This window comes from Triturus cristatus, chromosome 10, assembly GCF_964204655.1.
Source record: "Triturus cristatus chromosome 10, aTriCri1.1, whole genome shotgun sequence".
NCBI classification, from domain to species: domain Eukaryota; kingdom Metazoa; phylum Chordata; class Amphibia; order Caudata; family Salamandridae; genus Triturus; species Triturus cristatus.
The window spans coordinates 968,603,254-968,630,617 of record NC_140593.1 but is presented as its reverse complement, the minus strand read 5'-3'; the positions used below and the strand labels follow the sequence as shown (position 1 = coordinate 968,630,617).

The following is a 27,364-nucleotide window of genomic DNA, read 5'->3' as shown; positions in this document are numbered from 1 at the left end:
GTAATAAAATAGCCGCCACTAAAGGAAATGCCCTTGCTTGCTATCCAGGAAATGATGCCATAACATTGACATCTGCATTAACTATCACTAATTATTTAATTTTGTCCATATCAGCTAATAATTGTCTGAAAACACATGCATTGTCTACCGAATACCAACTTTAATTTTCAATAAATAAACAAATTTGGTCCCAAGCATAAGCTTGTCATTCCCGTATTACATGCTAATTTCTAATGGATATTCTTCCCGCTGCACTTCGATTAAATTTCAGCCACACAATGGAACGCTTAAGACTTTCTGCTTTTATAAGCCCTAGTGAACATAGCTAACAACCTGATATACTTATAGTACCGCCATGTCTTATCACATTTCTCTTGTCATTGTCTGTGTTGTTTTTTGGTGTGCTCAAAACCATGAACAACACTTTTAAAATATTCAGCAACTTTGAAGTTGTTTGACTATTTTTCTTGTCTTCTTGTTTCATGTTCATTCTGTCACCATGAGCATAAAACCTCCTGGTTTCAAGAGCTGCACCAAACAGGCACAGGCATTCTTCTAAGAATATGAGGAAAAAAAAGACTTCCTCTCCAGACTGTTTAGATGAGCGGATGTGGTTCTGAAGATTTTGGAGAAATAGCCCTGCGTGCGAGTTTTGAGACTGACTTCCAGTGAGGGGAGAACATTGGCTGCAGTTCAGAAGGCACCCCAGTTGCTTGGGTCATATTTTTTGAAGGCGAGACCCATTCTATAATGACCAAGTGTAGAGTGTAGTTGGCCACTGGAACCCACTCCACAGATGCTAGGCAATGGAGTCATCCAATGTTCTGTGGCTCTCTCCACCAGATTTTATCATCATTTTATTATGAATCAGGTGGTCTCTCTAATGATTGATGAAGGATGCTGTCTTGATCTCCTTGACCTCATTACAAAGTAATTGTATTTTCAATCAGAAAATGTATATTTAAAGCAATTTCACTAAGTACTCAGAGATTGATAGAGCAATAGATCTATAAACCCTGAACACCTTTCAGCCTTCTGACTTGTCATCTAAGCCTCCACGCCTCCCTGACCACAAAGCGTTCTGGGTTGGATTCCATGTTGTGTGTAACACTTTAGCTGTTTGTTAAATTTGACAGTTATCGTACAGGTTATATAACAGTTGATAGTGTTTATCCTAGCATAACATTCATTGTCAGCATTTTCAGAGTGGATAACTGCGAGTCCATTGAGGGGGGTGCCGCTCTTCGTGTATGGGGCAGGCCTAGACGCATGCCTGTTTGGGGATGTCGGGGGGCCTTATGGAAAAACCGTTAAACCTTTTTATTGGATTTTACAGTTATCGTACAGGTTATATAACAGTTGATAGTGTTTATCCTAGCATAACATCCATTGTCAACATTTTCAGAGTGGATAGCTGCGTGTCCATTGAGGGGGGTGACGCTCTTCGAGTATGGGGCAGAAATCCGATTGGCCGCACTCTGCTAGTCCTATCAGCGTGTTGCCCCAAAGAATTGTGGTCCATGAAGTAGCGTCGGCGGGTACGCCTATGCCAAAAGTTTAAAATGAAAATGAGTGTCGCGTTAGCCATCCCAGGCCTAGATGCATGCCTGTTTGGGGATGTCGGGGGCCTTATGGAATAACCGTTCCCCGGGAGCAAGTGTTGGACCTATGCTGTCTATGTGTGACGGTGCGAGGGGACGATCCATATGTACAACAGAACTGGGGAGATAGAACTCAGGGAGAAGGGGGTGGGGGATAGGGGCGTTGCTCCTTGCAGGTCCATTATCAGCGAGCATTGATTTCCCATCAACACTAGCGGGGTGATCTACTCAGGGTGGTCGAGGGTGTGGCCTAGTACAGGGGTGAGGGGTCTTGTGGAGGTGGGGGTGTATTTGGACCTGACTCCGTCTGAGTGGCCTGTGGAGTCTCCACCGGGGCGGCCTGTGTTTGTGCAAAGTTATGGAGGAGCATTGACCATTCAATCGATATGGGGTTTCGCCACATGCCTCTTCCTGTCTGATGATGTCCTCCTCGGACGCGCCCCACTTCTTAACTGCCCCCCCACCATGAGGCTATTGGAGGACCGCCCGGTGAGCGTCAGTGCATTGCGATGCTTCGCTTTGTGAGGAGAATAGCTCATAATGCATATCGGGTCTCTACCTTTCTCTGCTTGTGTCGCTTAAAGATGCCTAGGGCACATGCCTACCACGTGGTGAGTCCCGCCAGGCCTGTGACAGTCTGCAGTGTTGTGTGCACTGTTGTCCAGAGGGCTTGCAGTGTGGGGCAGGTTCAGTACATGTGGATGAATGGGGCTTCAGGGGTGTGGCAGGGGGGGCAGTCAAACTGTGTCGCTGGGAAGAAGCGCTTAAGCTGCACCGGCGTGAGGTATGCACGGTGCAGTATGTTACATTGGATGTTTTTGAACCTTTGATTGTGGGACACTTTTTTGTGGTGTTCTAGTGCTGTGAGCCATTCTTTGTCATGGAGAGCCTGGCCGAATTCCTCTTCCCAGTGGAGTCGCAGTCGTGTTAGGGGTGCACGTGTAAGATCCATGATGGATTTATAGATCCAGGTGATGAGGTGTTTCCCCGTCCCCATGTTTAGGAGCGTATGCAATACAGGGTGTGCCTTGGGTTCTCAGTCCGTGAGATCCCACGTCTTTCTGCAGTCGGCCGCCAGTTGTCTATGTAAGAAGAACTGGCCAGCAGGAAGCCCACTCTCTTCAGTCAACCCTGCGAACGACGTCAGCTGACCGTCAGTGATCAGGGATTCTATCTCGGTGAGCACGTGCTCTGTCCACTCTTGCAGTTCTCCGTGGCGTAGTACCTTTTCCCCTTGGGGAGGCCCGCTAGCGGCAATAATGGGGAGTATATGGGCGTCGCCTTAGATAGACGGTGGATTCGTAGGGTGCAGGATCTGGCCACTTTGACCAATAGGGGGTGCACTGAGTTGGGCTTGGTCCCTGGGAGGAGCATCCGAGTCAGTTCCAGGATTGACATAGCTCCTGTTTGTGTTTCCGTTTCCCCCAGGTTTCGGCTCGCTGTCCATCACGATAGACATTGCAGTTGCGCTGCGAGGAAGTAGGCCTCGAAGTACGGGGCTCCTAGACCCCCCAGTCTCATGGCAGCTGCAGTGTTGTCAGGGCTACTTTACGGCGGCCCCTCCCCTAGATCAACGCGGTCAATAATGAGTCTAGCTCTTGCACATTATCCTGGATCTGGAACAGCAGCGTATGTTTTGGAAGGTGCTCCTCCTGGGTACGAATCCACATTGGTCAGGGTGTACGAGACGGGGGAGAACTTCCGTGATTCTGTCTGCTAAGATCTTCCAAGAGTATTTTGCAATCCGCAGTCAGGAGGGTGATAGGGCGGTATGACGACCGGAGCAGGGGATCCCGGTCTGGTTTAGGAAACGTCACTAGTATGGATACCCGCATAGATTTGGGAAGCAACCTCACCTCTAACACTGCTTTAAAGACTGTGTCTAGCTATTGGACTAGGTGTCGGGAGAACGTGGCGTAAAGTTCTATGGGGAAGCCGTCGTGGCCGGGGACCTTGTTTTTGGCTAAGTGGTGCATGGCGTGTTTAATCTCCGTCACTGTAAGTGGGTCGTCCAAAGTCTCCCTGTCTTCTTCTGGCAGCTGTGTTATGGCATCAGTGTCTAGCATTCTACAGATGTATTCACCCCTACTCTGGGTGGGTTCCCTGTTTAGTGTGGCGTAATAGTCGTGGAAGGCAGATAAGATGTCTGCTTGTGTGTACAGGATCTCGCCAGAGGTGTTTCTAATGCTGGTGATCGGTTGTGTCTGTGTGTCTTTTCTTATGAGACAGGCCAGTAAGGTACGGGCGCTGTTTCCTTCATTGTGGGCTCTGGTGACATATGCTCGAAGATTATATCTTCGCAAGTCCATGCATGCTTCCGTGTATTTAGTCTTGGCTTCTGCCATTTGAGTGGGGGCAAGCTGTTGTTGGTGTAACACTTTAGCTGTTATCCCTGAGTAAATAAATTCAGTTCCTGAGATAATGCTACAAGGGTGATTTTTTTAGACCTTTAGTTCACCTCCTTTATATATAAAATCCTTCACAGACAGGAGTCTTTCATGACTCTTTGTAGCTGCTATTAACTTTTCAGTAGACCTTCCACTTTTCTACAAACAATCAGACAAATGTCATTTACAAAGGTTTTCTAATCCATAGAGGCATATAAACTGCATTTTCTGCAAGCATAACTGTGAGGATTCTAATACGGTAAGACAAAACAGAATGTTACTTCTCCCGTTCTCATACTCTCATCAAAAATTGATGTCTGGATTTCCATTTTCGGAGCCAACACATTACTTCAGAAAATAGAACTGACTCAGGACCCTGAACTTGAAGGAAGTCACTTTTGTTCATCCAGAAAAACAGGTGCTGGAAATTTCTAAGATCACAGGATGCGGTGCTAAAAAAAATCACTTAATGATTTCTCTGCTGATCACAAGCATGAGATGCTCCAGTGAGAGTCTGCTATTCCAAACTGGTGGATACCTGAACTGATCTTTTCCTCATCCTATATTCCTCAAGGGGCTTCCTTCAGCAGTATTATGTGCTTTCCTTGCAGATGTCCTATGGCCTTAACCCCACTTATTGCTAGAATGTGGTCACTTTTCTGTGTACATGAGCATTTCTTCTGGTGATAAGCCATTTTAATCTCATTCCACTGGTGTGGTTTCCACACACAGTTATTTGTTATCCATAGGAGATCCAGCCGGATCAGACCTCTCTATAAATTATTAAAAACAAATGACTCAAGATTCAAGTATGTGGTAATGACGCGCTTCCTGGTACTTTTACATGAGGTTGCAAGACACTTACTCAGTCGAAACTAATGTTAAACACCAATTCCAACTTCTTCACCTTTGGGTGTTTATATCATATTTCTCACTGAGTGAATAGATTCCTCTATTTTCTCTTTTGTGCTAATAGAAATTATGACTCTCAGTAAGGAGTAAGTATGAGTTATTCTCAATTATAGATTTTGTCTGGTAAGTGCATAGGAATACATTGCGAGTAAGACCTCAAAATGTGTATTTGTGCGTAAATTATTAGATAAGGGAGACTTTTGAGCTGACCTTCCCTTATCGTTAGCCAAGGAATGTTGAGGCTTTGAGTTGTTAGAGGGTCAATGTAGAAGAGTATCAGAATAGAGAAGTGACTATTTCTGCAAATGTAATCTAGATCTTATAATTTGTTATGCCTGTTCTCACTTCATAACATGAAGAGTGTTTTATAGTCTACAAAAATGCAATTTTTGTGTCCTACAGATGTGGAACAACAGCAAAGCTGCAGTCTGCTATGAGTGGGAAAAGATTGTTGACTGCCACATAATTCAGGTTGAACCCTACACTGGAACATTAGGTAAACTGTTTATTCCTTTTCAAAACTGCAGTAACTGTAAACATTAGTTCATAATTAGCATGTTGTGTTGTATCTGCGGCACAACCACAGGAAAGTAGCCTCCTGTCAGAGTCTGTTGTATCCACTAAGGCAGAAATGTTGTTTATTGTTGGAATAGATTTAAAATAGCAGTCGATTGTAGAGTGACCAGCACAGAAGTAGTGTCTCTCAACTTTGAAAAACTGCTTGGTTATCACATCTGATAGAGACTTCTAACTGCAGATTCCTTACCTTTGAATTTCCCAGGTGTTAGGCAAGGAATCTGCAGCTAGATAGAGTCTATACCAGATAATGCGTTACCAAAGATAAGTAACTTGTTCGTTAAAGACACTCTGTTGGCTTCTGAAAAAGCTACCACCACTGCCAGGATTCGAACATGGCATCTGCCAGTTGCAGGCCCATTGCTGCAATGTCAGCTCAAACAACTGAGCTATGCATGGAGAAATATACCCCCAGCTGTATATTAAAGAATGTTGAACGTCGTCAAGAAGTTATGGAACCCTATAGAAGTGGAGACCGGACTTTATGAGGTTACACATCATCATGGCGACTCACCACCGAATTGGTGGATTGGTAGGCTTCTTGGAGGGTTGAACTGGAGGCTGTGGCATGCCATCTATTATTGTAATCCATTGGGCCTTTGTTGGAAAACCACACTCCCACTCTGAAAGGGTGGTGATGGTCTTCCGGACACACTGTGGTAGCTTGGCTCGAGTGGTCAGGAATCAGGCTCCGTGCTAAGCATACAACATACCCAAACAATAACCATGCGTGCATCCGTTCCAAAAACGACTCTACACCGTAAAAATTATGAAAATATCTTTCTTTATCTGCTTCTTCTCTTAGTTGCTGATTGGAGAAAATAAATAACAATCACAATATACAAACTTTTTAGAAAGTGCAGGACAAATAAATACTGGCTTAATGATTCAATAAATAGGGGTGATCATAAATACTGAAGGCATAAATAAAGTGCAATACAGACAGGCAATTAAATATTCTGAGGCAATAAATACTGTAACCAATAAATATTGTGCATCAATAAATACTGTGGACCAATAATTACAGTGGAACAATAAATAGGTTAAATACAATAAATACAGTGCCCCTAATAAATACTTAAAAGCTGACAGTGACACTCATGGAATCAGATCACTTTTGATTCCTAAGGGCTGATTTGGCCCAGGCACAGCTTGTGGGGATGTGGAAGGCTTGGGGGTGTCTACTCCCTGGCTTGGTCAAGGCTGAGGCCTAAACTGAGGTAGATAAAGGGGGAAAATACCAGAGACCTGGCTCTCTCTCTCCACACAACTTCTCTAGATTAGTCCCAGTTCACCCCTGGCACAGTCAGGTTGGTTCCAGCACCTCCCTAGCCCCTTAGAGCAGTCTCTCAGGTCTCCACAGGGCCTTAGGCGCCCTCTACTCCACTTACTGCCCTTTTTCTGATGCTCCGACGCCGCTGGAGTCGGGTCGATGCCGTGAGGCGGTTCCAGCTCGATGTCGGTGGCCTCGGCACAATGTCAGTTCTTTGACGACGCCGGCAGGCGGCTCCGGTCTCGATGTCAGCGGCCTCGGTTCGATCTCGGCCTCCGATTCGATGGCGTCGGGCAGTCTTACTCGATGTCGACTTCGGGCGGCTCCGGTCCGATGGCGACCTCGGCTTCGATGACGTCGGCCGGCCTTGCCTCGAGGTCGACTTCCGGCGGCTCCGGAGTGCGATCCTCGCTCCCGACCTCCGGTGCTCCTCACAGGTTTCCGACGACTCCGGAGTGCGACCTCCACTCCCGACCTCCGGCACGATTCTCACAGGTTCCGGCGACTCCGGAGTGCGATCCTCACTCCCGACCTCCGTTACCCTTCACCTCGGTCTCCGACGACTCCGGAGGGCGGACTTCACTCCTCCGATGACGCCGCTCACTCGACCTCGGGTGACTTCCTCCTCGACCTCTGGTATTCCTCACGACCTCTGACGGCGCCCTCTCTCGACCTCTGGCGGCTCCGGGTACGACGTCTGCTTTTTCAGTCAGCGCCGCTTCTCCACCTCGGGCTCCAGGTCTTAGGCTACTCGACGTCGGACTTCAGGGAAACCAGCTTCCAGGTCAGGATCTTGCTGTTCTCTTGTTTCTAAGGCCTGTTCCTGCTGTCCAGGTCCTCAGGATGGTTTTTCTGACTTCTTCCCACACAGGGCTCTAGGCTGGGCTCCGTCAGTAGGGACTAGTATCAAGGGTGGGTTTATGGACCCCACTCCAGGCACAAGTTTCCACCCCTGCTGCTTCACTCCTTCCTCCTTCAAGTTTTTGCTGCTCTCTCTTCACCAGTCAGGTGCCAACTGCCAGCTCCAACTGCCAACTCTCTGTCTTAGCTTCCCAACATTCTAAACCGCCTCCAACTGTCACAGGGTTCTGGAATGTTCTGGAAGGTGCTAGCAGGTTCCAGTGGATGCTGGTGATGTCACAGGTGGCCACCATTTTGTGCTCCAGGCCCTCAGACAGAAGTTTCAGGGGTAGGTAAAATGGCTCCCTGAATCTGCAGCAACACGAAAAAGTCTGGTGGTTCCCAAAAAGGAAAAATTCAAACAGGGTTTGAGGCAAAAGTGGGACAAAATAAATAATGATGAGGAGGGACCACCCAAAGGGCTGACAGGTCTAACACGTGTCCCCCCCAGCTGAAAGTGGGGAGAGCTACCCAACCCCTTGGGAGTTCTCATCACTAAGGCGGAAATACCTTGAGAGACCGTCTGCATTGGCGTGGTCCACTCCAGGCCGATGTTCCACCTGAAAGTCCATTCCCTGTAGGGCAATAGATCACCTCAACAACTTGGGATTCTCCCCCTTCATTTGCATCAGCCAACGAAGGGGTCTGTGGTCGGTCTGAACCAGGAAGTGCGAGCCAAACAGGTATGGCCGCAACTTCTTCAGAGCCCATACCACTGCAAAGGCTTCACGCTCTATTGCACTCCACTTCTGTTCCCTGGGAAGTAGCCTCCGGGATAGGAAGACCACGGGTTGATCCAGACCCTCTTCGTTGAGTTGCGATAACACTGCCCCAATGCCATGTTCTGATGCATCTGTCTGGACAATGAACTCCTTGGAAAAGTCTGGGGCCCTTAAGACCGGGGCCTCGCACATGGCTTTCTTCAATCTCTCAAAGGCTTGCTGACAAGCCTCCGTCCAGACTACCCGTCGAGGTTGTTTCTTGGACGTGAGCTCCGTGAGGGGGGCTACGATGGTACCGTACCCCTTCACGAAGCGGCGGTAGTATCCCGTGAGGCCCAAAAATGCTCGGACCTCAGTCTGTGTCTTGGGGGGTTCCCAGGCCATGATGGCCTCGATCTTCGCCTGGAGGGGTTGCACCGCTCCCCTACCCACCAAGTGTCCAAGGTACACTACCGACCCCTGCCCGATCTGGCACTTGCTGGCCTTGATCGTCAATCCAGCTTGTCTCAGGGCCTGGAGAACAGCTTGCAGGTGACGCAAGTGATCCTCCCAGCTGTTACTGAAGACGGCTATGTCATCCAGATAAGCAGCAGAGAAACTCTCCATTCCGGTGAGGATCTGGTTTACCAGGCGCTGAAACGTGGCAGGTGCGTTCTTGAGCCCAAAGGGCATCACACAGAACTGGTAGTGGCCATTGGGCGTGGAGAAGGCTGACCTTTCCCTTGCTCCATCAGTCAAAGAGATCTGCCAGTACCCTGAAGTAAGGTCAAAGGTACTTAGATATTGGGCAGCTCCCAGCCGGTCAATCAATTCATCCGCCCTAGGGATCGGATGAGCATCAGTTTTGGTCACTGAATTCAGTCCCCGATAGTCCACACAGAACCTCAGTTCTGGTTGGGCACCCGGTGGTGCAGCTTTTGGTACTAACACCACCGGACTGGACCAGGGGCTGCTAGAAGGTTCGATCACTCCTAGCTCCAGCATCTTAGTGACTTCACTGTGAATGCTGGCCTTCACCTTGTCCGACATCCGGTAGATCTTGGACTTCACAGGTGGGCTGTCTCCTGTGTCCACGTCATGGACGCACAGGTGAGTCCTACCTGGGACAAGGGAGAACAACGAGGAGTACTGCCCCAGGACCTGGCGACAGTCCTCCTGCTGTTCAGGAGTTAGAGATGGGGAGAGAATCACTCCCTCCACCGACCCATCCTTCTCTTGAGACGCAAACAGATCAGGGAGAGGCTCGCTTTCCACGTCCTCTCCTCCGTCAGTCACCATCATCAAGATGACTTCGGGCCTCTCGTGGTGGGGTTTGAGGCGGTTGGCATGCAGCACCCGCAGGGGCTGACGAGGGGTCTTCAGGTCCACCAAGTAGGTAGCCTTACCCTTCTTCTCCAACACCTCAAAGGGTCCTGACCAGCGATCCTGGAGGGCACTGAGCTCTCCTGGTTCGATCACCCACACCTTCTGGCCAGGCTCCAACTCCACCGGGTGAGCATTGTGGTCATACCACGCCTTCATCACTGCTTGGCTGGCTTCCAAGTTGTCAGAAGCTTGCTTCCACAACTTAGCCATTTGGCTCCGGAAGGCCAGCATGTAGCTCACCACATCCTGGGGAAGCTTTCTGGGAGTTCTTTCCCATCCGTCTCTCACCAGGTTGAGAGGTCCACGTACAGGGTGCCCATACAGAAGCTCGAAGGGGCTGAAGCCCACTCCCTTCTGTGGCACTTCCCTGTAGGAAAAAAGTAAACAGGGTAGGAGGACGTCCCATTTCCTCCGCAGGCTTTCAGGCAGACTTCTGATCATGCCCTTCAAGGTTTTGTTAAACCTCTCTACCAGACCATTGGTCTGGGGGTGGTAAGGAGTGGTAAACCGGTATGTCACTCCACACTCCTTCCACATCGCCCGCATATACGCTGACATGAAGTTGGTCCCCCTGTCGGACACAACTTCCTTGGGAAAACCCACTCGGGTAAAGATTCCCATCAGGGCCCTTGCCACAACAGGTGCTGTTATGGTCCTCAGAGGTATTGCCTCTGGGTACCGTGTGGCATGATCCACCAGAACCAGGATAAACCTGTGACCAGCTGTAGTTGGCGGATCTAATGGACCCACAATGTCGATGCCCACCCTTTCAAAGGGGGTGCTAACGACAGGAAGTGGTTCCAGGGGAGCTTTCAGCTTCACCCCTGTTTTCCCACTGGCTTGGCAAGACACACATGTCCGGCAGTAGGTATCGGACGACACTTTCATCTGAGGCCAATAAAAGTGTGGGACCAGACGGGCGAAGGTCTTGTCTTGCCCCAAGTGTCCTGCCAATGGTATCTCGTGAGCCAACTCCAGAAGGAAGGCTCGATAACGTTGAGGAACTACCAAGGCTCGTGACGATCCGTGTAGGGGTGCCTTGGGATCACTGTAGAGGAGGCCATCCTCCCAGTAAACACTGTAGTTCCCTTCAACGTTCCCCGCTGCCTGGGCTTCGGCCTGTCGCCTCAGCCCCTCAAGGGTAGGGCACTCCCTCTGGCCCTGGCAGAATTCCTCCCTGGACGGGCCTCCCTCCACGTGCCACTCGGCCGGGATGGGTAGGTCCTCCAGGTTGGTAACGTCCCCCACCGCAGACTCCTGGTCCACCACCTCCGGTGGCCTATCCGTCCTACGGGGTGGGGACGCCGAGGCAGGCTCCTCCTGTCCTCGGTTCTTCCCTTGACTGGCAGCTGGCTGGGCCTTTGTTCCAGGCTCCAGCCGAAATGAACTCCCTCTTCGGGTAGTCGTGGACCTTGTGCTAACACAGGCCCAGTCAGGTGTACCCAGCATCTCGGTGTGAGTCCGGTATTCCACCTCCTTCCAAGCGTTGTGCTCCATGTCATTCCCCAGCAGACAATCGACTGGCACGGCAGGGCTTACGGCAACTCGAAGTGAACCTGCAACCCCCCCCCATTCAAAGGGAACCTCGGCCACTGGATAGTGGCCTGTTCTGCCGTCAGCCATCGCGGCTGGGTGGAGTACATCGGGAATTACCTGCTCTGGAGACACCAGTTGGCTACGCACCATAGTCATACTGGCTCCTGTGTCTCTCAGAGCCTCCCCTCTTTGGCCGTTGATGGTGACCCATTGCCCATACTTTGCGGTATTTGCGGGCACCTGGATCTTAGGAACCATCTCCCGTTCTCCCAGGGACACTAAAGTGACACCCGCCCACTCCCTTCCCTTAGTTAAGGGCATCTCCTCCCCGAGCACTACACTAGCTACTCCGGGGGTCTTTCCTCCAGTGGGAGGGGGTGGTCGTTTCAAGCACTTCGGATCTCCTTTATAGTGTCCAACGCCACCGCACTCATAGCAATGGACAACCCTTGGCTGCTGACTCTGGCCAGGATTAGGGTTTCTGGGCGGGTTAGCCTTAGGGGTGAATCCTGTTCCCTTCCCTTGGAAGTTATTTTGGGGGCCTTTGGAGAACTCCTTTTTCTTTTCCCCTCCCTCTTTCTTCTGGGGGGCGCCCTGTCCGGCCTTTTGAGTATCCCCTCCAGTCCCCCTTGTGGACACCCGGGTACTATCCCAAATGTCCGCCTCCTCAGCAAGCTTCCGGGGACTGGTCAGCTTGCTATCCACCAGGTGTTGCCGCAGTTCAGGGAAACATTTCTCGAGCAGGTGTTCCTTCAGTACTAGGTCAAACAGCCCCTCGTAGTTCCTCACTTCACTGCCCTGAATCCAACCTTCCAGTGCCTTCTTTGCATAGTCCAGGAAGTCCACCCAATTCTGCGTGCCCAGTTTGTGACTACCCCTGAACTTCTGTCTGTACTTTTCAGGTGTTAGTCCAAACTTTCTGATGAGCGCCAGTTTCATGGTGGGGTAGTGGGTCTGCTCATCCTCCTCGAGGGCCAATAAAGCATCCCTACCAGCTGGAGGCATGTACTTGTACAATCCCCCTCCCAGTACTTCTCTGGAACCCCATGGGCCCTCAACGAGACCTCATAGGCCGCTAGCCACTTGGCGATGTCGTCGCCCACTCCATAGCTAGCTACTATGTCCTTTGGCAGGTATGGTTTAGGTTCCCTGGTGATCCCTTGGGTTTGGCTGCCACCATTAGGAACAGGTTGTGCCCCGATTCTCAAGATCTGAAGATCTATTTCTTTCAGTCGCAATTCATGGGCCATCCTCTGCTCCTCCTTCTCCTTCTCCAGCCTTGCTAAGTCCCATGTGAGCTGTCTTTTCTCCCTCCGGTCTGTTAACTCCACCTCAGACAAGCCACCGCTAGAGGCACTGCTGCCCTTCCTAGAAATGGTTCTGGGCCCTGCTGACAGGTTCCCCACCTCAGGTTGGTACATCTCAGCCCCCTCGGGGTCAGGCTCTCCATCCCTGTCTTCCTCCTCAGCCTTGCTTTCTCGGCGTGCCTCCCCCCAAGCCCTTAAGCTGGTTTGGAGTGCACCCTTCTTTGCTCCTGGGGGACAGTACACCCCCTCCCGCTGGCAAAACTCCCTGAGTTGGGCCACAGTGTACGTTTCTAGATTTTCTAGTACAAACTCCATCTTGCCCACTCAGGTTAGAGGACAGGTTTTTGTGCAGTAACTATGCAGGGGGGTACCTTTAATAATACCTCCTCCCACCACCAGAGTAAATTTGGAAAAAACAAAAACCCACAATTAGGAAGGCCGCTCTTGAGAAAACTCCCGGTGTAGGCCTATGGACTACCCACAGTTATTGTTGAGTATGCGTAGGCACAGCTCTATCCCACCACTGAACACCAATTTATGTTGGAAAACCACACTCCCACTCTGAAAGGGTGGTGATGGTCTTCCGGACACACTGTGGTAGCTTGGCTCGAGTGGTCAGGAATCAGGCTCCGTGCTAAGCATACAACATACCCAAACAATAACCATGCGTGCATCCGTTCCAAAAACGACTCTACACCGTAAAAATTATGAAAATATCTTTCTTTATCTGCTTCTTCTCTTAGTTGCTGATTGGAGAAAATAAATAACAATCACAATATACAAACTTTTTAGAAAGTGCAGGACAAATAAATACTGGCTTAATGATTCAATAAATAGGGGTGATCATAAATACTGAAGGCATAAATAAAAGTGCAATACAGACAGGCAATTAAATATTCTGAGGCAATAAATACTGTAACCAATAAATATTGTGCATCAATAAATACTGTGGACCAATAATTACAGTGGAACAATAAATAGGTTAAATACAATAAATACAGTGCCCCTAATAAATACTTAAAAGCTGACAGTGACACTCATGGAATCAGATCACTTTTGATTCCTAAGGGCTGATTTGGCCCAGGCACAGCTTGTGGGGATGTGGAAGGCTTGGGGGTGTCTACTCCCTGGCTTGGTCAAGGCTGAGGCCTAAACTGAGGTAGATAAAGGGGGAAAATACCAGAGACCTGGCTCTCTCTCTCCACACAACTTCTCTAGATTAGTCCCAGTTCACCCCTGGCACAGTCAGGTTGGTTCCAGCACCTCCCTAGCCCCTTAGAGCAGTCTCTCAGGTCTCCACAGGGCCTTAGGCGCCCTCTACTCCACTTACTGCCCTTTTTCTGATGCTCCGACGCCGCTGGAGTCGGGTCGATGCCGTGAGGCGGTTCCAGCTCGATGTCGGCGGCCTCGGCACAATGTCAGTTCTTTGACGACGCCGGCAGGCGGCTCCGGTCTCGATGTCAGCGGCCTCGGTTCGATCTCGGCCTCCGATTCGATGGCGTCGGGCAGTCTTACTCGATGTCGACTTCGGGCGGCTCCGGTCCGATGGCGACCTCGGCTTCGATGACGTCGGCCGGCCTTGCCTCGAGGTCGACTTCCGGCGGCTCCGGAGTGCGATCCTCGCTCCCGACCTCCGGTGCTCCTCACAGGTTTCCGGCGACTCCGGAGTGCGACCTCCACTCCCGACCTCCGGCACGATTCTCATAGGTTCCGGCGACTCCGGAGTGCGATCCTCACTCCCGACCTCCGTTACCCTTCACCTCGGTCTCCGACGACTCCGGAGGGCGGACTTCACTCCTCCGATGACGCCGCTCACTCGACCTCGGGTGACTTCCTCCTCGACCTCTGGTATTCCTCACGACCTCTGACGGCGCCCTCTCTCGACCTCTGGCGGCTCCGGGTACGACGTCTGCTTTTTCAGTCAGCGCCGCTTCTCCACCTCGGGCTCCAGGTCTTAGGCTACTCGACGTCGGACTTCAGGGAAACCAGCTTCCAGGTCAGGATCTTGCTGTTCTCTTGTTTCTAAGGCCTGTTCCTGCTGTCCAGGTCCTCAGGATGGTTTTTCTGACTTCTTCCCACACAGGGCTCTAGGCTGGGCTCCGTCAGTAGGGACTAGTATCAAGGGTGGGTTTATGGACCCCACTCCAGGCACAAGTTTCCACCCCTGCTGCTTCACTCCTTCCTCCTTCAAGTTTTTGCTGCTCTCTCTTCACCAGTCAGGTGCCAACTGCCAGCTCCAACTGCCAACTCTCTGTCTTAGCTTCCCAACATTCTAAACCGCCTCCAACTGTCACAGGGTTCTGGAATGTTCTGGAAGGTGCTAGCAGGTTCCAGTGGATGCTGGTGATGTCACAGGTGGCCACCATTTTGTGCTCCAGGCCCTCAGACAGAAGTTTCAGGGGTAGGTAAAATGGCTCCCTGAATCTGCAGCAACACGAAAAAGTCTGGTGGTTCCCAAAAAGGAAAAATTCAAACAGGGTTTGAGGCAAAAGTGGGACAAAATAAATAATGATGAGGAGGGACCACCCAAAGGGCTGACAGGTCTAACAGCCTTACAGAGTGCTGATGATATAGATAGAAGCTGTTTATTTTGCACTAGCTGTCACCTTGATTCACCACACAGGCACACAGGGTCATCCGTTACCAGTAAATCCCTTGACAGAATTACATATATCCTAACACAACGCAATAATGCATCAAATATGCTTTCAATAAAAAAGAGAAGTATAGATCACTGGGAACAAGTATCTGGAATAGAAGGTACATTTTTTCTTTTGTACCATTTTTAGGTCTCGCCTAGGCAGCGCTTGCGCTGTCTCGTTGAGACATGCAGTATATACTATAGCGGGGTAGCTTCGTTTAAGCTCCGCCCACTCTCTGCCCATCTTTTGGATTGGCTTACATCCTAAATGCTGCATTCTGATTGGTTTTCACCTTGTTAGTCCCTCCTCCTGACGGCCATGTTGTCATTTGTATACTTCCATGGCTATTGGCCCCTTTACTTCAAAAACTATTTTTCTCCCGTGCCTCCCCCGTCCCCCCCGCAGTCTGTGACTTCTTGGCCCACCACTACCCCCCATACTCCCTTTTAAAATGCAATAGGACTCGTGTAAATGCGAATTCTATTGCACTGCAAATGCTTGTTTTTAAGTAGTGCCTTACATGGTATGCATACGCACCAAAAGTGCAACATGCTTTGTTTATATTCAGCGCGCTGTGCGCGCTTTTACTTTCGATGCTGCCAGGACACTTGTGACCACTTGTTATTGTTTCGTGTTCATTTAATTTTATTTCCAATTCTGTTTCCGTGGCGGCATTGCCGCCCCGCCCACATTGGCGTCCTGATTGCCCGCCCAGTATTCGCTCTTCCCTCCCACTAGTTCTGCCATTTGGGTAGAGTGGCTCTGAGTAGAGGTGCTTGTGCGGAGCTGGTCCCTCCCCTGTGAGCGCGCCGCTGCTGGAGCAGGGGTCTTCTGTGTGTGAGCTGCTCATGGGGTGGGCGTCCTCTATAAGAAAGGCGGAGGAGGGAATCCTCTGGAATGCGGAGTCTCCCTCGCTTTGAGCAGTGAAAGCTCTGCTATCCGCTGACCCCTGGTGGTGCGAGCCTGTGCTCTGGAACCGAGGGGTGTGGTTAAAAGGCAGCTCACTGCGCTCCCTCCCAAACGGACTGCCCTGCCTCCTTCGCTCTTGCTGCAGGGGGGATGGGAACATCTACAAGCCCAACAACAAAGTCATGGCAGGCGAGTGCATGCACAAGAAGCCATGCCGCGACGCCCACACCTAGGAGATCGACCTGGTGGACAGGGACCCCAAACACCTCAACAACGATGTTGTGAAGGTAACGGATGCAGGGCCACGTGAGGGCGTCGGGGTAGGGGGGCTCCCACCTGTATTCAGAAAAGCAAGGTAAAGGGGGGGAGCACACCTTTATGCCCAGAAAAACGTCCTGAATCAAGAGCAGTTCAACGACAAACTCTGTGCTAACAGTTTTACAATATTTATGGGTGAACTTTTCGCGCCAGCCTTTCACTTTACATCAACCACACACAGCCGCGCGTTTAACAAATGGTCCCTGTAACTGCAGTGCAGCATAGTGTTACGAGTTTAGACTTCTCACAGCTGGATTTGATTAAAACTTCCGAGTTACCTTTGCGAAGCAACCAGGGCTTGGCAGGAGGCAGTGACATGTGCTTGGCACACGAGGGTCGCGTTTTTCTCCCACCGGTCCTGGGACACCGAGGGAAATTCCACGCTCGCTAGGTTAGTCCACTTAGTGCCAATATCGGCACAATCCCCAGCCCTCCCACAGAAAAACATGTAATAACTCAGGCACAACACAATTTTGGTGGAGAAACTTGCTGCAGGTTTATTAACATAACAATATCTCAACATGGTGGGTTAACTTACGGGCGATCCCAGGGCAGGCGGCCCCTCGCCGCCTGCCCACCTGATGAGCCATAAAACCCGGTGGCTGCGACCAACCGGTGTTTGGCCATTTGGGGGAGGGGTTAGCCCCTCCCTCCGGCGGACCGCCAGTCCGCCCCTTACTCATGCCCCTCCCAGCTACGGGGGGGCGGAGCGTTGCAGGCAACCCCCGGTTGCTCAGGTGCACAACCGCCCGTAGGACTAACGGGGCACCGTCGCTCCTCCAGGATCCCCCGGGAGGACCTCCCTGGGGATAATTGGCTTTAGCACCCTTACTGTGCTCCTGTAGAGGATACCCATCTGTACCTTACAGCCTTTGGATCGCCCTGTAACTCCGCCACAGCCGTGGTGTGGCCCCCGTCACCCCAGGGCCCCCCACCATATAGCGCTACCTACTTACACCCTGCTGTTTCCAAGGACTCCCCCAGATCCAACAAGAATAAGTCCATGTCCACTCTGGACAGGTGAATCCCATCTGACTCGAAGCACCCTGTGCATTTAGCATGTAGCAGCCCATGGCGGATAAACCCCAAACCCCTTTGCTCCGTGAACTTCCGCATAGCGCTGTTCACCCTTCTGCACGAGGTCTCCATGGCATCCCTGGAACGCGTGCCCCGCCAAACCTGCCGTGGTGTGATTTCGGACCACCATAATTCACAGATCCCCAGCTTGTTGCTCAGCTCGCACATGGTGGGCCTCATCTCGTGAAGCAGGTCCCTTCTCCCCAGGCGAACCAGATCATTCCCCCCAGATGTATCACTAATAAATCGGGCGGTGGGACACCCTCCCCTAAATTCTGAAGGACTCTCTTCATCAGGCTATTCCAACGCATGTCTGGTGTCCCAATCCATATTATCCTCGTGGCTGTAAACCTGTGCCGCCATTTTCTGATATCCGCCCACTGAGACACCCTCTAGACTCCAGAATGGCCCATCACCCAGACCGTCTTCCCTAGCAAATAAAGATGAGGAAGTTTGAAAATCAATTTATTACACAGCGCACTGCAAACACCATTACACTTGCAAACAAGTACACCAAAAGTAAAAACACCTACATAAAGTCGCAACCTTATTTGACACAACTAAACCCTTCCTCGTTCTGTGTGTGCATGGGGCCCCTTATGGGCGAATGTATTTCTTATAAGAATTGGACTCCCAACGCCCCACCAGTTTGATGCTTTCCTCCGGCAAACCCGCCTGGAAAGCCGTGGTCGCTGCCCCTATACGGAATGAGTGACTGCAGAAACGTGTGCCCTGGATCTTTTTGCCTGACAGCTCTAAACACACCGCCATTACGCGCTGTACCTGGTATTTGGTCAAGGGAGAACTGTCAGCTTGCACTAGCAGGTAACCTTCTGTTGTGGGCCGCACCGCCAGGTAGGACGCGACTAGGCGCACCGGACAATACTTGGCGATCTCCATTTTGTTGAGCACGATAAGCTTCCCTACCCCTGCCTGGTCCGTTCTGGATCTACGTAGTCTTATGGTGATGGAACCGCCTGCCAACGGCGTGTCCTGAAAGTTCAACGCCACCCGTGACATGTCTTGTCTAGATCTCACTACAAGTTCCCCCATTCTAAAAGCCCCAAAGAAGGCCAGGCTAAAGGTGGCCGCGAAGAGGGCTGCCTCAAAAGCAGAGTGGGTCGCCCTGCCAACCCAATCCAACATCCCTTGCAGCGTTACAAAATCTATGGCTGCCCTGTTGTCAGGTGCTCGAGGCTCACTCCTGGCCCAGCCTTTGAGCGCCGCCGGATCAAGAAGGTCTTCCTGCCCCCTTAATCTCGCTTGGTGGCTGATTGCTGACAGGTGTCCCCCAATCTACGGTTGGCTCTTCCCTTGGTCTTTTGCCCACAAAATGAAGTCCTGAGTCCTGCTCTCCAGGGATGACCTCCCTTCATCCCATGCGCCAGTTACGGAACAGAAATTGTTCACACATGCCCTGTACCGCTTGACAGTCCGAGGTGCTAAGGACAGCTCGCCCATCCCCCTCAGGCGCCTGACAGATTCAGTAGGATCCATAGATGTGCTGGAAAAGGGGTCACCTCCTCCCTCGCTCTCGGCCACGCCTCCCGGAACCTGTGCCACTGAAAACGAGAGAGAGCATCAGCCGCTATGTTCTGCACCCCCTGAATATGTCGCGCCCTACACTCAATGTTGTTCACCAGACACACCCTCACCAGTTTCCTCAGTCAACACAATACAAGCGGGCAGGATGCAGACTGAGAATTGATAGTCTGGACCACCTCCAGGATGTTGGACTAGAAAAGGACCCTATGTGCAGACAGAACAGAGGGCCATAAGTGGAAGGCCACCACTATTGGGAACAATTCCAGTACTGTAATGTTGGCCGTGATCTTCTTCCTGTGCCAGACATTGGGCCAGCTCTGCGTGCACCATTCTGTGTCCAGGATGACCCCAAAGCCCTCCATAAGACTGCGCCATTGAATCTTTCCAAGAAGCTTGCCCACATGCCCAGGTCTTCCTTCAACCCCTTGCTTAGCCTGACTAGGTGGTGCTTCCTCTTGACCTTAGCCGTTGCCCTAGCAATCCTCCGTGGAAAAACCCTCCCCGCTGGTATTATCCTTGCAGCAAAGTTGAGCTTGCCCAGCAGGCTCTACAAGAAGCCCAACGTGACCTTCTCCTCCCCCAAGGCTGACTGGATGTGCTGTGCAAGGTCCTGGACCTTGTCAGCTGGGGGCCTGGATTCCCCTGCTAAGGTGTCAAGTTCAATCCCTAAAAAGGTTAGAACTTGCGCTGGACCTTCCGTCTTCCCTGGCGCCAGGGGGACACCCAAATGACTGGCCAGCCGCTCAAGATCCTTAAGGACATTGCTGCAGTTCTGCGACCCATCAGTCCCAATGAATAGGAAATCGTCTAGGTAGTGGGTCACCCCTACGACTCCATAACATGTCTGAAGGGCCCACTGGAAGAAGCTGCTGAATGCTTCGAAGTAAGCACAAGAGACTGCACAACCCATGGGCATGTACTGGTCGTAAAAGTACCTGCCTTCTAGCTTGAAACCTAGCAGGTGTTGGCTGCTTGGATGCACTGGTAGCAAGCGAAACGCCGATTCGATGTCTGTCGAAGCGCCTACCTCCAGCCAATGGTTGACCGAGCCCTCTTCCGGGTAAGAGAGGTGGTGTATAAGGCGAAAAGTCCCAGGCTTCTTCTTGGACACCACCCCCAGAGGGGAAACCACAAAATTCTCCAGGGGCGGGCACACGAAAGGGCCCGCCACTCTCCCAAGTGCCCTTTCCTTCTCTACCTTGGCCCGAACAACGTCAGGCAGTCCTTTGGCTGACCTGAGGTTATCAGCCTCCCTTGCCCCTTCGGGTCCCACAAAAGGAATTCTGAAGCCCTCGCAAAACCCAGATAGAAGCAACTGACTGTCCTGTGTGAGGGGGTACTGCCTGAGGAGAGGTAAGAGGTTTGAAAAACGGACTGGCGAGGGACCTTTGATCGTGCCCTCATCTACCTGGTGTCGGTCCCCCGTGTTAAAAGGTGGTGTGTTGCAAGGGTAAAACTGTGTGGACCCAGTACTTGCTACTTCAAGGGAGGGGGGGGGACCTGAGATGCCCACACTAACTAGCAGAGTCTTGCTTGCCCTTGTTGGTGCCCCCTTGTTGTGAGTGGCAAGAACTCGCTGGGTGTGGCCCCCCACATTTGTTGCATGCGTGTAAAAATTTGCATGTTTTGCCCCAAGAGCAGTACCCCGTGTTGAATAAACGGCAGGTCCATGGTGGTGACCTTCTGAAACCCCCTCTATTGCCCCCTCTCCACCTGTTCCCCCCCCCCCGAAAGGACTGTTTGTCCCCCCGTGTCTCTGGGTGAGAGGTAGTACTGCTAGCTTCCTTGGTAACCTGACTTTTAGTCTGTGCCCCTGCACCTAGCAGTGTGCGTGATCCCATGTGGTCCAACCAAAGCTGTACTTCTTTCTGATCCCACCGCATCTCCGGACACAAGGACATCCATTTTCTAAACTCCCTGTCATAGGTAACCCAGCCCTGTCCCCCCCACTTCACCGCCTCAGTGCGGATTAAAGCACCGTATTCAATCCGACCCTGCGCCTGCACTGGGTGTTTCTCAAGGATGACTGCGGACAAGATGGCAAACGCATCTAGCCAATTTTCTATGGTCTTTTCTGGCCACGGCTGGTTCTTAACCTTCTTGTCGTCCTCCTTGACCCCCGCTTTTTTGGCATCTACCCCATCCTGAGCCAACAAGAGCAGAGTGAAGATATCTATCAGCTCCCGCCTCCAGATAACCTCCTTAGCCGCTAAGGGGACCTGCCAGGCCAAGGAGCAGTGACCGGACAGTAAAGGAGTTGCTGCGACGAGCTGGAATGGAGCGGGGGGCGCGGTCCGCTGAACAGGGGGGACCCCCAGCGGCAGCGTGATGGCCAGGCAAGATGGCGTTCCTAGCGCGGCCTGACTAACACCAGCAGGGGAGCTAACAAGCACACTGGCAGAAGGCTGGGAGCTAACTGATGCAGTGCCCGTTGGAACTGCTGCCTCTTGTCCGTTAGGAGGCGTAGGGAGGGTGGCGGGTGTCGCGGAAAGGGAAACCTCACCCGCTCACTCAAGAGCCTTGCATGGCGCAAGCGAGGCAGACACTCCAGATGACGCCCCAGGGGTGGCGGGGGCAGGCATCGCCAGCAGGGTTTGCTGAAGATCCTTCTGGCTAACCCACACCCTTGCCGCTGCCTGCACCCCTCCCCCTCCTGCAGGAGTGCTGTTGTTCAAGGGTGGGGGGCAGGGGCTTAGCTGTCCCCCTCTTAGCTCTGCCATGAAGTTCTTGAGCGTGTCAGTGAGCTTACCAAGGTCCTCTCGTGTAGCGTACATAGATGCGGCCAGATTGTCTTGCGGGGTCGCTGGCCCCAAGGGCTGAGGGGTAGCTTGCTGGGGCCCTATCTCCATCTGCGCGTGCAGGGCCCTGGATTTGGCTGGCAGCGGGTCTGCCGGGAAGTCCTTTGACGTTGGCTTACGGACCCGCTTTGAAGCTCTGGATGGCCCGGCCTCAGCGTTGAGGTCCAGCTCAGGAGGGGGTTGCTCGCAGACGACGCCAGAGTCCTCCGATTCTACGGCCTTCAGGATTCCCGTGGTCCAAGACAGGCCCTTCCCCTTGGCCATCTAAATAAACGCCACCCATTGGGCTTCCTGCATGGCCTCTGGCAACGAATCGTCCACCTGCGACGTCTTTGTGAATAGAAGTGGTGACCCTTGGCTCTCCATGACCGATCGTCGGATACCGTGTCCCTCAATCTACGGAGATAAAGAAAGTGTCAGATAGCACAATACTACGCCCTGCTTTGGCCTGGACTTTTGCTGCTAGCTGCTGTGTCCCCTCCCCACCACCCTTAAGCACTTACTCAGAGAAGACGTCAGAATGATTGTGTGCGTTCCAAGACTGAGAACTGCGAAATTCTAAGTGAGAGATAAAAGACAAGTTAGCATAGTCCCCCTTAGCGTCCAGAGACCTTCCTTGCTGGACACTGAAAATTCTGCGACCCTCCCGGTCCGTGTCTGACACACACCCTCCCTGTAGCACCACCTGCCTGTACCTGATTCAATGTTCCGCGTCTGGCCCTATGTTATTTCCGCTTGAATGTCCGTACAATTTACTTCTGAAAAAAGAAAACAAGCGTTAGCCCATTGCCTTGTTGCCCCAGCCCACCACACACTGACCCCAGTGTGCTCTGCCCCTTGTAGCTGTGTTTCCCAGGTGAGTTGGGCGTTGTTCGGCGCTGTTCCTGCATAGGGACAAATGAGATAAACCTGAGAAAACCCTTCCCCCCCCATCTGCCCTCTCCTGAACACCACTTATAATTACGCGTGGCCCCACCCGCCTCCACCTGGAAGTGCCTGAGCATAGTAGTGGGTGTTCAAAGCCAACTGCTAAAAGGAGGGAAAAATTGGGTGACAAGCTATGCAAGAAGGCTAATCTCACATATCTAAATATATTTTTTAAAGTATTAAACAGTGCGATAATGACCCATGTGTAACACAGTGCTTTACATACAGACTGAAAAGAAAACAGCCTGAAATTGTATTACTGGTATGCAGGCATAACATGAGCTAAACCGGTGATCGAAAAATTATGCATGTAAGACCCCTGCCTGGGCAAACCTGGAGCATGGCACCAGAAAATACAACTACATATGAACATTCCTCAATCTGGATAAAGCAACAGATAACTAGCAAAAATAACAGCCATAGGACTCAGCATGCAATAAATTCCCCCAAAGGCGAGTACACGTGGAAAGTCAGGCCAGTTCCGAAGGAACTGGTGGCCCCGGGGAGGCGCGAGGCGGCCGCAGCGCTGGGCTGTGTGAAGTAAGGCTGTGGGGGAGGGGCGGGGAGTGCGTGGAGCCGCCTGGTGGCATGCCCGGCGCGAAACGCAAAGCGGAGGAAAGAAAGCAGGGATGGAGTGGGTTAAAAATGCCAAGGCGCGTTGGGGGTGGAGCGATGCTGCGATAAACGCACATGCGCAAAGCCATGACACGCGCGGGGCACGGAGGGTTGATGGCGCCCGCTGCGGTACCAGGCCGGGGCGGAAGGCGATCCCACCCCGCCCATAAGGCGCGGAGCACGGGGGAAAGGGACGAATGCAAACCGGCAAAATCCTAATCCTGGAGGCACGGGGGCAGCGGGCCCAAGGCAAGCCCGCGGAGCAACGGAGGACGCCCGGGCCCCTTCCGACGCATCGCGCAAGAAACTGCTCCCATGGGAGGGCCAGCGCAGCCGCCAACGGGCCACCCAGGAGAGGCCCCCAGCCGTACAGCGCACCCGGGCCGACTGAGACGGTCCAGCGGCCCTACTAGACCCCGCCAATGCTGGCTGGCAAGCGTGGAGGTGAGCGGGGTTGGGTGGGTGACTCCCCGTGAGGGTGCAAGGGCAGCTCCGGAGGCGACAAGGCCCCGGCCCAGGAAGGGGGTGGTTAAGGAGGGGAGGGGGTGGCATGGGCACAAAAACGGTTGGAGGGCGAGTAAAAGGGGCGAAGGACCGGGCCGGAGGATGATGCCGGCGAGGCCCAAGGCCCCCAAACAGGAGGCTTCGGCCCGAGCCTACGGGGGGGGAGGGGAAGCGATCCCTCCACCTCCCTCACCATGACAAACTCTACCCACGGGAAAAGGGGGGGTGCCAGGGAGACACTCACCGTAGAGGATAGACGAATCGTAGGGTGGGCCGCAGTCACCTACAAATCACGATCAGCACGAAGGAAGAACAGCGTCCGGGCAGACCAGCAGGAGGGGCACCGTTGGTCATCAAAAGAGGTCGCTTGGACGGCGGGAAAGGTATAAATACCTTTCCCCCGCCCCCCCTCCTGCCGGAAGTGACGCTGCACCGAGGGGACCCCCTGGGTCCCCCGACCACTACAACGCTGGCGACAGTGCCATCCTGTGGCCCTAAGGCTGGCCGCCCTCTTAGGAGGGCCCCCTGCGTGTGCCCGGGGCAGCCTGACAGAGGCCAGCTATCAGCTCCCTGCTGGCAGTGCCCTATATAAAATCTCAGAATTTTACAGGAAAGGCTGCGATGAAGCAGCCCCAAACATGGCAAGTATCGCTTGCAATCCTATAAACATAGGACGTGTGTGTGCCCGCGACTGTCAAAGCAGCAACTGAAAAAGTTAGGCATGGCCAGCCGCATGCAGGTCTGTGAGTGCAAAGTGCCCCCAGGGGATACTTTGTTTAATTATGTTTGAACAATCAGTTTTTATTCTTTTCATTTTGAATTGTTTTCGCCGTTTACTTGATTTAAAAATAGGAACGGTGCTTATAAAAAAGTAAAAAGTTATTTGTGCCTACGGTAAATGCTTCGTACAGGATGCGGAGCGCAGTAATTTCTGCTCCTGTGCAATGTGTTATGGTCCTAACGCCAGGAGCTTTAAGTAGTTCCCCAAACAGTTAAATGCGTTTGCTTTTTTTCACTCCCTCCCTTCCCCTACAACTCACAGACCTTTCAAACAAACTTCACTCGTAGCGTCAGCACTAGGACTACGAGAAGTCTAGTTTTTCCATCTAGGTGGGGTTGGAGACGGCTGCACAGTCACACACGTCTGTCTCAAAGCCCCGTCTCCAAATTTAAGGAGAACTGTCCTTTTAACTAGAAATTTGCCTACATGGTTTGAGAGACCATTATAATGTGAGCAGTAGATCTGTTGTGCGCAGCGTGCTGCCCCCGGCAGGGGAGGCTGTTTTAGGACTGGCATGTCTGTTACGATTTCTTTCCAATGGGCGAACAGTGAGCTCTGGCTTCGTGTTAATCTTTGGGCATTTTTGCTTTCTTTATCTCTCTTTTTCATCATTCTGTCTTTATTGTGCCATTTTCATTTTCCCCTTTATTATATTTTCACTCCAGTTGTTCTCTTTCCATATATTCGTTCCACCTCCGTTTCATTTTCCTCCTTTCTCTAGCACCCTTTCTGTTTCCATATTCTTTCCTCTTTCATTTCTTTGGTAGGCAAAAGATATTCTCATTTACAACGCCAATACCTCTAACTCTCACAAATGCGAGACCAATGTGCATTGCAAATGTTTGTTATTGAATGCAATTTACTTATCAATCTGTCGTTGTAGAAAATGTACAGGAAAGTTCAAGTTACATGAAATGGAAGTTCCTAATGTATCAAAAAACCACTGCTAGGGAGTTATGGGTCACGTGTAGGATGAATTGAGACAAGACTAAATGTGAATTTGCATTCTATATTGTCATTACGCAGTCGACAACCACACCTATTAAGTTAGGGGTAGATTTCATGTTCCACTGAAAATGCCTTCTTTTCATTATTTAAAAGTTTGGCACTGTTTGACAAATCTACACAAAACGTTTGAATGAAATAAGTGACTTCGTTTCAACATTTCAAGTTTCTTTGATCTCTGACTAGGCAGAGTCTCCGTGAAGGACTGCTTTAAGAAAGTGTGTCTATCTGTCATAACTGCCATTGGAAAAGTTGCTGTCCACTGCGGCAAAAAACGCTGACCGAAATTACAGAAATCTTTGCATTTGTTGGTGTAAATCTTTTCACTGATTTTGAGAAGGTTGCATTGCAAAAAAAACTGTTGGACGGGTTGAGTTGAGTTGTTAAAGTTAGTAGTTCATGGACAATTAAATGTATTGATATTTTGTAGCTCGAATTCCATAAATCCTCTGAAGATAATACATTCGAGAAAAAAGAAGAGAGAGAATTGTTTTCCCTTTTTCCAATTTGGTATTTGTAGATCAGTGGAGGATTCAAAGATTCAGGTGATCTGATTAGCTGGTAGCAGTTTAAAATTGTTGTTGCAATGGCCAGTACGAAATTCCAGACACTAAAGCCTGCAATCTGGAAAAAAGGTGACATGAGAATATAGAGGGCAGGGGGAGCATTCTTGACCCCTGTTTTCTCATGAGATTTACATATGCAATTCCATGTCCATGGTTCTGCAGATCCGCAGGTGGATCGACAAATTTAATGAACAATTTGATAACACTCTTTTTGTTTTTGCAAATGATGCAAAAAAAAAAAAAGACATTTCATAATGCAATTATGCACATCAAAGACTATGCACAGTGAACACAGTGGGACCCCAGGGCTGACAATAGCCCTCATTGCATGGCTGAAGGTCATACACAGCTGTATCCAGAGGACAGAGGAGCCCTCTATGAATGGACATGTGCATTGTGCTGAGCACTAGTGTTGAGTGTGCAGCCTGCAGGGAACCTTAGCTGAGCGCAGCCAGAGTAGTGCTATGTGGGAGTTTGTAAAGCAGGAAGTTGGTGACAGAGCACAGGCTAAAGGCCGAGCTTTGTTGCCTACCCCAGCTCCAGAACGGCTAAAGGCCAGGTGCAGCAATATTGTATACAACAATCATAAAAGAAATTTGACTGATAAAAAACCTTGTTTATTGTAAGTTATAGGCTCTTCTGCTCATAAGACTATTAACATATGCTTGTAAAAAGTAAATCTAAGATAATTCCCTAAAACACCACAGTTAAAATGAAGTTACAATTATTAAATGAAACTGAAACTTTCTCAAATTGGCGAGTTATGGTTGGGTGAGCAAATCATACCCAATGCCCCTTTCATGCATACCATTAATTGGCAACCCAAATGCTCAATAACTTGCCATCAGGTATATATACACTAAAGAAAACAAAGGTTAAAGTGATGTAATAGTTAGGCGAACATGTCAGTTAAAAAATAAGTCACCAGCCATAATTTACTGATCTACTATAACTTGTGCCCTCGCCATGCAGTGATCATGACCTTACATATTACATCACTCATGACCTGTCCAACGACATCATTGATTACATCAATTTGAGCTTTGTCTGGGGGGAGTGTGCGTGAGGAACTGTTTTAAAAAAGTGTGTTCGCCATGT

General features: G+C 51.0%; 1 protein-coding gene across 1 annotated transcript in view; it reads left to right on the top strand.

Moving 5' to 3' along the window:
• DLEC1 (DLEC1 cilia and flagella associated protein) overlaps window positions 1-27,364 on the top strand; it is a 576,582-nt gene that overhangs the window by 223,350 nt on the left and 325,868 nt on the right. Inside the window, exon 18 of the mRNA XM_085628869.1 lies at window positions 5,303-5,396. Within this exon, the coding sequence (XP_085484995.1) occupies window positions 5,303-5,396 (94 nt within the window). The remainder of the gene's footprint in view (window positions 1-5,302; window positions 5,397-27,364) is intronic.